This window comes from Rutilus rutilus (assembly GCF_951802725.1).
Source record: "Rutilus rutilus genome assembly, chromosome: 14".
In the NCBI taxonomy this organism is placed as follows: Eukaryota; Metazoa; Chordata; class Actinopteri; order Cypriniformes; family Leuciscidae; genus Rutilus; species Rutilus rutilus.
The window spans coordinates 19,112,237-19,123,984 of NC_140219.1; the positions used below are offsets into that span (position 1 = coordinate 19,112,237).

An 11,748-nucleotide genomic window follows, 5' to 3' on the forward strand; every position below is an offset into this window, starting at 1 on the left:
CCACCATTAACACCCTCTGCTTCTCTGGGGGGATGGGGGGCTCAAAAGAAAGTGAAAAAAACCCAAAGGTTTTTAAGTGAATGTCGGCTACCTACATACTATTTTTATACATGTAGTAGGCTATCTATTGTTTCAGTATTGATAAATGCTATATCTGAAGTCTGAGCGTGTATTTCCAGCGCTCTCAAATTATAGCTATAATGTAGAACTGTGCAACGATTAATCGCGATTAATCGCATCCAGAATGAAAGTTTGTGTTCTGTGTATAATTATTTTGTATATATTTAAGAAAAATGTGTTCATATAAAATATTTCTATTTATATATAATATAAAATCTAGGCTATATATAGCCTACAGTATTTACATGCAAAGATTTCTCAATTCTTCATTTATACATGCATGTGTGTGTATTTATATATGGGTGGTTGACATATTTGGCTAAAAAAAAGTTTTTTTTAAAAATCTCAAATGTAAGTCATGGAACTCATTGGGTTATATTCTACCAACTCTTATATTTCCAAATATATATGTGGTCTTGTAGATTTTGTCCTAAAATTTACATTTATTCACTAGTTTACTGTCTTAGTGACTAAAAATGTCATATGGTGTGACATGAATGTTATTGTGTATTAAATTAAAAAGGGGTATAATGTGATAATGTAAGTCAATTTATCCTGATTCTTTATCATTACTATATAAAAGTATAGCAATTCTTATGTGCAAATATGTTACATTTTGCATTATTTTACTTTATCATCACTCATAGACAGACGTTTACTTGTAATCTTTCAATATACTTCAAATTAATTTGGGAATACCTTGCTATAAAAGTACCAAAATGCTTGTAACCTTTGCTGGCACTATTCCCCATCTGTCACATTGATGATTTTATGATTAATAACCAAAAAGCCTTAATATCTTTCAAAATTCTGAATGTCACATCAAATGACATGGTGTCACGCCATATGATGTCACACCACACAACAATCTGTATGCAAAAATCTGTATTAGCTGCATTTAACAAACAACCCAACTTAGTTTGACAAGTGAATCATTGTTTCAGTTACAGCAAAAATCACAAAATTGTTTAAAACAGTGAGTTCTACTCAAAGTAGCAAAGAATCATATGTTTATAACACATGCATTAATCCACTTACTGTATTCATTTGATGTTGCACTTTTTATTTTAATCTGCTGAATATTATCTACATGAATTCTAATAATCTTTATAGTAAATCATTGAACATTTTTTTTATTTAATGCATAAATTCATTTCAAAATGAGGATGAGTAAAACAATGACTGAACAGCAAGCTGATGTATCATTTCGTTGTTCTTTCTTTATTCGCCTTATCTCGCCATCCACTGAAATCTACCTCAAACTGAAAAAATAAATAAATAAATAAATAAAGGGAAACATTTGAGTGAGAAAATGCTGTAGTTTAACATGGATTCAGCTTGAAAATGGGATAGTAGGGATTCACCAAATTGAGTTGGTGTATAGATATTAAATGTGTACATAATATAGTATCAAAATGTGTTAAAAGGTCAAAATATTCAATAAACTTAACTATTAGTTATAAAATATGTATCTAAGAACATTATTTACGTATTTAAATGCAATTCATATCATATAGTGTGACAAAATAATCATATGGTGTGACAAGAAAACCCTGTCACACCTAATGATTTTGTGTCACACCATATGAGGTTTCATGTACTTAGCATGACATTAAGCAATGTGCTTTTATGCTAACATGCTAAAACCATGCTAACTACAATATGACAATATAGTTTTGAAGGTAATTTTGACTGAAAAGTAATTTAATTTGGGCATTTTTGTGTAAAATGAGTCACACCAAAAGACAGCGCAAAAGGGAACTGAAGCAGGAGTGCCGGATATACTTGATTTTTTTTAAACCATGAAGAGAGAAAACTCTAATTGTAACTTTCAGTGTCCTTCTGAGGTGTTGTTCTTCCTCCTGAAAGAAGGAGGACCCCCACACCCCAAAGATCTCCAAACAATTGCCCTTTTAAAAAAGGGAATATGGCGTCACACCTAATGATATCCATTTCCGGGACAAAACGTTTTAGTTAAGGGCTGATTCAAAATATTATGCCTGAACTTTTAGTCAAGCAGACTCACAAGTAGACATCTGGGATATCAATATATGATTTAATAAACAGAAAATGAATTCATTTTTTTGTTTTTATTCAAAATCAAAATTTGTGAAATGTGCTTGGGACAGTCACACCATATGAGTTTATTCTGGTTTGGCTGAAAATTGTGAAAAAATGGAAGATTAAACCCATGAATGCTCTGTATATCCATATAAAACAGCACTTTCTGAACAATATCACCACAGTTTTTGATATATTTTTCTATAATTTACTTAACATTGACACATTGGACCAAAAAAAGGCCATGTCATGTCAACCACCCACATACAAAATAATTATACACAGTACACACACATATATTATGTAAACACAAACTTTCATTTTGGATGCGATATTGCACAGCCAGCCTGAGGAGGGAACCATAGCAACTACGCTGCTCACATGCTTCCATATACAGCCAGACTGAATAAATGTTTAACAGTAAACATTCCCACAACTTTCAGGTTTTGTTCATGTTAAATGTTGTATAAATAACATTTATAGAACTTTCTTATAACATTAATAATAGTTTATTTGATATGCGTTCTCATGAAGTTGAGAGAAACGTTCTTTGAATGTTGTTATGTTATTTTTACATGATTAACACTCTTATAACGTTGAGAGAAAAGCGTTCTTGGCACATCCTTATGATGTTAGGCCTACTTAACGTTAACCTTCTTGTAATATTACAAATAAACTGTGTTATATTGTGAGTAAAAATAACAAAAATGTTGTAATAACAGTATTGTATAACCTTTTAAAAAGAGAGAGAAAATCCAAGAAAATTGGACATTTTAACATTTTAGGAACATTGCAAATCACTGTTCCCACAATTTTGTCAGCTGGTTATGCGTTATTAATGTGTTAGTCATTTTTACCGCTTTATTATAGATTTACACATCACAAATATACAAGTGTTGGTCCACTTAAACATTCTACTAACAATAACTTTCCAACACGTCAACTGACTGTCTGCTTAATATCGGCTAACACTTTATTTTGATGGTTCCCCAACAGATATTCTTACTATTAGTAACTTTGCAACTACATGTCAACTTATTCTACTAATCTAAACCCAACACCAACAGTCTAATACAGACAAATAGGCCTACTCTAATGATAGTTAGTTGACATGTGTTTGACAAGTTACTTGTAGTTAGTATTAGAATGTCTAAAGTGGACCATCAAAATAAAGTGTAACCTTGATGTTTAGCTAAGGGACAAATGGCAGCTTAGTTGAAAATGAATGTCAAGTAAGATTAGTGACTTCACCCCTGTAGTTAAATTAGAAAAAAAATATTTTCATGTTTCACAACTTTGTATCTTTTGTCAAATCAACTTAGATAATTAATGTGGTTCAGATCAAATATTTTGTTTTTATATGTATTAAACCAATCTCCTTCATTGTGTTACCTCAAATTTAACCAACATTAATATTTTACAGTGTAGCCTACTGATTAATTAGGGTGACCATATTCCAGGACATGTCCGGCCGGGTTTTCGAGATCGCCCAAAATATCCGGGATAGCCTACGGCTTTTTCTGTCTCGTCGCCATTCATTTTGTTTACATGCACACCTTTTGATTCAGTAGGACTGAATTAATTCCGATTGGTGAATCTGAATGTAGTGTTTACATGAACGCTAAACAAGTGATCGGCTGATGTGCGTTTTAGCATTGCTAAGAAAATTCCTGTGTTTTCGTCTCGATCAGGATCCGTGTGAAGCAGAATGCATGACTTGCAAAGCTGGCACGTATGTGTCAGTGTCAAATAATGTAATAATGTAAACATAATGAATGGTGACTGTAGAAAGCAAAAGCCGAATCCCGGGCATTTTGGGCGATCTCAAAATCCTGGCCAGACATGTCCTGGTTAAACAGGACGTATGGCCACCCTAGATTAATCCCACCCGTCTAGTTTAGTTCTCTGTATAAGTAGCCTAACTCCCTTGTCCTAGCGGTTACATTGAATTCCATCATGTGTGTTGATTGCTACCATACAAATGACAGATTCTCACTAAAAACAGCAGTAGGCTACCTTATTAATGTCACATTATGTTCAGTTAGATTCATTATCATGGACTTTTAGTTTGTTTTCATGTTCATCATGTGTTCCTTTGTTCAGTTTTCCCACTGCTCAATATTAGTTCATATGTGTCAGCTGTGTTCTATTAATCATCCTAATTTGTGTTTGCTATACAAGTTGGTCCGTCACATTCATTCTCTGTCCGATCACTGTTACTCTTTGTCTGTCTGTCTGTCTTGTGGATATTAAACGTCGTGTTGGAACTTGATTCTTCTGTCTTCCTGAACCCGCACGTGACAATTAAACAAAGCTCTATGGTTACAAGTGCTGTCAGAGACACTGCAGTTACAAGAAAGTTAATAAAACGGACATATCAGCATTAACATAATGCCAGAATCCGGATACTTGTAGGTCAGTGTTATCAGCTATAGCTCACAATAGTCAACCGAAGCTATTTAGTCTCTAATGTCAGAACATTGTTTTAGAAATGACAGATTTTCATGGAAATTGGCTAAGCAACACTGACAACAGAGGTAAAGATAATAATAATATCATAGTGGCAGAAATGAAATATGTCCTATTTGAAATATGTCCTATACCTCTGTAGGTCAGCACACTAATTGAGTTGTGCTGTGGATTCTTGAGGTATCTCTGCAGACTATATTAGAATTACAGATTAAGTGCGAGAGAGGAGGCTTGACTGGAAAGAGTGTCAATGACAAAGGCAGACCGAAATGCCAGGGTCGTCGTGAAATACATCCAATTTGCCTTGTGCAGCACAATATCACGACTTTTCTTTCTTTTTTTTTTTCTTTTTTTTCAACAAATGAGACCATTTCTCATTAAACTCGACAAATTAATAAACACTGCGGCACAAAATACTAATTTCAGTTGAAAATATTTTATAACTGTATCTGTATATTATCTTAAACCTTCTGTTAAAAAAATATTCGATTGCAATGTACAACACAATCACCCAAGCAACAAAATTAACATTGCAACAATATTAAAGTAATATTAAAACCAGGTTACACTAAACTATTCTACTAGTAGACATTCTACTAACTATAAGTAACTTTGCAACTACATGTCTAACATGCATTCATTTGCAACTACATGTCAACTGACTCTCATTCGAGTATTAGACTGTTGGGTTAGGTTTAGTAGAATAAGTTGACATGTAGTAGGCCTAATTGCAAAGTTACTAGTAGGATGTCTGTTGGAGGACAATCAAAATAAAGTGCAGACATTAAACTTATTTGACATGTAGCTGCAAAGTAGTTAATAGAATGTCTAAAGTGGACAGTTGAAATAACGTGTTAGCCTACCTAATGCAGAATTCTTCAGATGTTTCACTATAATCGATAACTGAGGTGCAAGATGGCAGCAGTTGAGTTTTTATGAATAAGCAGCTGCGTCTGAAATAATGTATTCTCTCAGTGTAGGTAGGCTACTACTTTGATGAAGAACTTTAAAAAGTACGTCTACATTTTAGTGGGCCTATTTATGTGTGTAGTGTGAATAAAATATGGACATAGTACATCCACGATGTTGCCACTGTCATGTGACCATATGGAGTCAGTTGCGGTGCTTCCCTTTCATTCACGACTCGTCATGTGGCATTTTGTGGTAGATAGTAAAGTGTCCGTTGAATTTCACCTACCGTTTTATAAATGGGTGGTTGACATATTTGGCTAAAAAAAAGTTTTTTTACAAATCTCAAATGTAAGTCATGGAACTCATTGGGTTATATTCTACCAACTCTTATATTTCCAAATATATATGTGGTCTTGTAGATTTTGTCCTAAAATTTACATTTATTCACTAGTTTACTGTCTTAGTGACTAAAAATGTCATACGGTGTGACGTGAATGTTATTGTGTATTAAATTAAAAAGGGGTATAATGTGATAATGTAAGTCAATTTATATTGATTCTTTATCATTACTATATAAAAGTATAGCATTTCTTATGTGCAAATATGTTACATTTTGCATTTTTTTACTTTATCATCACTCATAGACAGACGTTTACTTGTAATCTTTCAATATACTTGAATACCTTGTTATAAAAGTACCACAATGCTTGTAACCTTTGCTGGCAATATTCCCCATCTGTCACATTGATGATTTTATGATTAATAACCAAAAATAATCATATGGTGTGACAAGAAAACCCTGTCACACCTTATGATTTTGTGTCACACCATATGAGGTTTCATGTACTTAGCATGACATTAAGCAATGTGCTTTTATGCTAACATGCTAAAACCATGCTAACTACAATATGACAATATAGTTTTGAAGGTAATTTTGACTGAAAAGTAATTTCATTTTTGTGTAAAATGAGTCACACCAAAAGACAGCTCAAAAGGGAACTGAAGCAGGAGTGCCGGATATACTTGATTTTTTTTTAAACATGAAGAGAGAAAACTCGCATTGTAACTTTCAGTGTCCTTCTGAGGTGCTGTTCTTCCTCCTGAAAGGAGGAGGACCCACACACCCCAAAGGTCTCCAAACAATTGCCCGTTTAAAAAAAGGAATATGGCGTCACACCTAATGATATCCATTTTCGGGACAAAATGTTTTAGTTAAGGGCTGCTTCAAAATATTATGCCTGAACTTTTAGTCAAGCAGACTCACAAGTAGACATCTGGGATATCAATATATGATTGAATAAACAGAAAATGAATTCATTTTCTTGTTTTTATTCAAAATCAAAATTTGTGAAATGTGCTTGGGACAGTCACGCCATATGAGTTTATTCTGGTTTGGCTGAAAATTGTGAAAAAATGGAAGATTAAACCCATGAATGCTCTGTATGTCCATATAGGAGCTTTCTGAACAATATCACCACAGTTTTTGATATATTTTTCTATAATTTACTTAACATTGACACATTGGACCAAAAAAAGGCCATGTCATGTCAACCACCCAAATACATACTTGGAATTCTCACATATTTCACGTATTGCTTGTACTGAAAATATATAGAGAAGTATTCAGACGTGAGTCCGCCGTGTGATACGAGAGAAAATGTTGTGACCCAGATGATCTGATTATGGATGACAGTTACTTTAGAAAATATCAGATGGTTGACAAATAATAGAGTAATATTGTGTAGGCTAATTATAAAGCATAAATCAGTCACTTTAAAGTTTTCTGTCCAGTAGGAGTCCTTTACTCCCATATTGCAATGAAATGTGAAGTGATCAATCAATGATTGTGTGAATTGTGTTAATGTTTCTTGCCAGAGGTGAGTCTGAGCACAGATCTGAGCTTTCGCCTTGGCTTTGGTCCATTTTATTTATTTATTTTTGTAAAGGGACATGTGTGTCACCGGATGGATTACTGCTAAATATAGCACAAGGACATCAATCCTCAAGTAGGGGTGTGGAGGTGGCTGGTCCTCCATCTGCGTCCATGAGTTGGATTCATGGCGGGGGAGTTGAGTTTGATGCATCATGCTGCTATAAGTAATGTATTTTTCCAGTGAGATGCAGTGCAATGTTGTTCTCATCCACTAGGGTGCAGTGTCGGTGTTTTCAGTAGGCTATGCCTGTCATTTCACTGTCACAAAAACCAAGTCTGTCTGATGTAATTTACAAATAAAATGTATTTCAGTAGCCCATCACTGACGAAATGTTGTAATGTGCCATTTATTTAATTTAAAGCCAATAAAATTCAAAACCAAAGTGGTTTCAACTGGTAAAAATCTCTTTCTGGCAGCATCACAGATAGCATAAAAACAATGATAGATGCTAATAATTGTGCATGTGTTAGGATAGTAAAATAAATAGACTTTTACATTTTTTGAAAGGAAGAAAACTCTTATTTTTGTTGCTGACACCAAAGGCAGTGCATCCAATCAAACTACAGTATTATCTGCAATTTAAACAGCCAAATTAGACAAACGCCAGCATAGACAAGTTGCGAAACATGCTCTTATCCTTGAAAACCAATAATGAAATGGGAATAAATATATTTTGTACAAATTAAAACATCTGCATTTTACTAAATTACTTTATATAGCCAATAAAACCTCTTTATAGCTACTTTAGTTGTTGTGCATTTATACATTTGTGTACGTGATCAATGCATCATGATTGTGATCCTTTTTCAAATTAAAGTTATTTATACCCAGAGCAGCCTATCGAACAAATTAAATGCAACAAAAACAACACATATTTGCTATGAAATCGATTACATTTTAAACATTTGCAACAAATGAACTCTGTCACTCTACAAAAGCCAGTAAAAACAAAAAAAATCAGTAAAAACACAGATTACTCGTTTTGTGTGTTTTTCCATATAGCCTGAGGCCAATCTCTTGTACAATCTTCTGTGCTGTGGTACACGAAGAGCTTGTTTCTGAACAGGTTGGATGTGCAGAAGCCTCCAGGTGAAGCATGGCAAGGTCCATTAATCACATGTTCAGTTAAATGAAAGAGCGATGAAAGACTTCTTTGTTCTTGCTTTTAAATCTCAAATCTTTTGAGTTAATACCAATAAAGATCTTTTTTCTCAATCACCTGAACACCTAAAAGGCAATCACAAGCGACTTAATTAAAATACTGAGGAATGAAAATGTATATTAGAATGACTAAAATGTAAACTTTTAATGTAATGGCCTTTAAATATTTATGTAGCCTATACACTACCGTTGAATTTCTTGAGGTCAGTGTGTTTTTGGTGTTGTTTTGAAAGAAATTAATACATTTATTCAGTAAGGAAGCATTAAATTGGTCAAAAATGACAGTAAAGACACTGAAGTAACGGCTGCTGAAAATTCATTTCAAAATACATTAAGATAGAATAGTTATTTTTAAATTGTTAAAACATATAGGACAATATTGTTGTTTTAACTGTCTTTTGATCAAATAAATGCAGCTTTGGTAAGTGTAAAAGACTTTTAAAAATCCTTGAACGGTACTGTATGGTTACGTGGGTGTGATTAAAACAGGATGGTAGAAAATAAGGGCATTTACCAGAGTTTAGATTGATATCACAAGCCATCTGGTCGCCAAATCCAGGATACTTTGTCCATCCAGACATGAGTTCTTGTTTGGAGGAGGGTCCCATCACTGTGCTCATGTCAGGGCGATCGTTGTGGAGCAAGTTTAACAGAGAATTAGAGTACCGTTGTTCGGCTACCATCAAACCATCAGAGGATACAGCCGAGGGGTACATCATGGGGGGCAGAGCGAGACTCATACCCTGCCTAGAATCCCCTGACCACACAACAGCATTGTTTGCAGGGAGATTTGGTGACATAGGATGGTTTGATTGAGACTCGCTGCTTGTTCCTAGCCGGAGATGTTCTGGAGGAAACATGGGCTGAAACCTGCTTTGTGACTGTGCTTCCCATTGACTTGAACCAAGTTCATCTAAAAAAAGAATTCAATGTTTAAACTCATTCAACAAGTCAAATATTTCACGTAAAAGGAATTTTGAGGGGACTTGTTTACTTGTTTGAGCAGATCTGCGGTTTCTTTTAATTTTGGAGTGCTCTCCCTTTGGTTTAGTTGCTTTACTTAGAGCACGGGAGAAATGTTCATCCACCATGCTGTTGATGTCTCCTTGGAAGTAGGTGAGAAGGACACTACCGGACTCCTCCTTAACCTTAGCCACTGGGCTTCCTAGATCCTCCTCCATCACTGATCTGCAAAAATGGTGTGCAATGCATAATTTATCAATCTATGCAGCGCTGACAGATTACATTGCTCATGGTGTCATGTTTTGTCATTCTAATGTGAAATTGCAATAAAATCCCATCACTTTATGATGTTCTTTGGGATATATAAGGATGGATATTTCAAAGCCCAACTGTATCTTAATGTTCATACATTTGCAAATTGTATTTTAGCTGAATTGATCAATTATTCAAGTGTTTATGTGTTTTAAGGTGCCAATAAGATACATTATGTTTTTGACGGCTTATCTTCATGAGCACTGTTCTGCTAAACAACAAAATCTGACCATTACAGCAGTTTCCACAGAAATGCTTATTTTTAAAAAGCATCAAGGCCACAAATTCAATGTTTTTGTTATGAGAACTAAAAGGTTGAACACATCATACTTCGTCAATATATACATAACTATATGTCAGATATTTTATATGTTGTTTATAACATGATGATGTTAAAAATGTATTGTATAAAATAAATGTTTTTAAAAATTAAATTAAATTAAAAAATTTTGGTAACGGCTTCAACCCTCATTTAAAAATGTCAAATAAAACAGCTCTTATATATATAACATTTTAGTGTTTTTGAAATAAGTGCTCACCAAGTCTACATTTATTTAATCAAAAACACATAAAAACAGTAATAAATATTATTACAAATTAAAATAACTCTTTCAATTTGAATACATTTTCAAAAGTAATTTATTTCTGTGATGCAAAGTTGATTTTTCAGAATCATTTCTCCAGTCCTCAGTGTCACATAATCCTAATTATTTTACTATTCTATTCACATAAATGTATTTATATTATTTATAAATATATTATATTATTATACATATATTCCACAATATAACTGTTTTTACCGAATTTTTTATTTAATAAATGCAGCCTTGGTGAGCATAAGAGACTTCTTTCAAAAACATTAATAAATTGGGTAACACTTTACAATAAGGTTCATTAGTTAACATTAGTTAACCATGTTATTAAGTTAACATTAACTAAGAATGAACAATACTTCCACATCATTAATTAATCTTAGTTAATATTAATTTCAACATTTACTAATAGCCTACATTATAAAAATCAAAGGTTGTATTTGTTAACATTAGTTAATGCACCGTCAACTAACATGAACAAACAATGAACAGCTGGATTTTTAACTAACATTAACAAAGATTAATAAATAAGGCCTACTGTAACAAATGTATTGCTCATTGTTAGTTCATGTTAGGTAATACATTAACTAATGTTAGCTAATAAACCTTATTGTAAATTGTTACCATAAATTGTAATGTTTCCAAACTTTTCACAGGTAGCCTATAGCCTAGGAACACTTTACAACAAGCCGTCATATCCTGCTCTCTTATCATGTCACGGACATGTCATGTTCAATCACGGACAGCCCTTGAAAATCTCCAGATTTACAGTATTAAGAAAGGTTTGTAAATTAACGTTACGCTTATGTTACAGTTTTTGTAAGTAAAACAGTAGCCTACATAAAAAAATACTACTTTCATGGAAATAGCCACCATAGAGCTTTTACTCACCGTGCAAAAGTCGTGAAATAGCCTCGAGTTAATCAGACGCTGCAACACGAACTATCACATTGCTAAAGTAAAGGTGATATCCGTCGTTGCATGAGATTTAAACTGGCTGCAGTTGAATCAGTTAAATCGTTTCACTATGAGGAAAAGCTCGACTAAGAGAAACTAGGCTACTTCAGTTTTTGCCCTTAAATGTGGGGCGTCAATCTGCGAACTTTAACCAGTATGAGTAGAATGTGACTGAACAAGTCAGACCATTTAACTGTCACCTCCGGAAAAATGACACTGACAGAAATTGTTGTTTTTTTTAGAACATGCTGTTTTACTTGGACATT

The 11,748-nt window shown here is 33.6% G+C and overlaps 1 protein-coding gene across 1 annotated transcript; it reads right to left on the reverse strand.

Annotated features, from left to right (window-relative positions):
* Positions 1-7,502: 7,502 nt before the first annotated feature.
* On the reverse strand, positions 7,503-11,644 carry vgll1 (vestigial like family member 1). Its single transcript, XM_084430952.1, has 4 exons — positions 11,417-11,644; positions 9,652-9,845; positions 9,172-9,570; positions 7,503-8,723 (listed from the first exon to the last, which is right to left on the reverse strand). The coding sequence occupies exons 2-4, from the start codon at positions 9,836-9,838 to the stop codon at positions 8,683-8,685; spliced, it is 627 nt and encodes a 208-aa protein (XP_084287078.1). The 5' UTR covers positions 9,839-9,845; positions 11,417-11,644; the 3' UTR covers positions 7,503-8,682.
* Between the last annotated feature and the right edge of the window lie 104 nt (positions 11,645-11,748).

What these genes read in the sequence shown, in the direction of transcription:
- vgll1 (XM_084430952.1), bottom strand. Translation starts at nt 9,838, where the DNA reads ATGGAGGAGGATCTAGGAAGCCCAGTGGCTAAGGTTAAGGAGGAGTCC. An exon ending in CCGCAGATCTGCTCAAACAA is followed by an intron (nt 9,571 to 9,651) that starts GTAAACAAGTCC and finishes TTCTTTTTTTAG; the next exon opens with ATGAACTTGGTTCAAGTCAA. An exon ending in TGATATCAATCTAAACTCTG is followed by an intron (nt 8,724 to 9,171) that starts GTAAATGCCCTT and finishes ATTGCCTTTTAG; the next exon opens with GTGTTCAGGTGATTGAGAAA.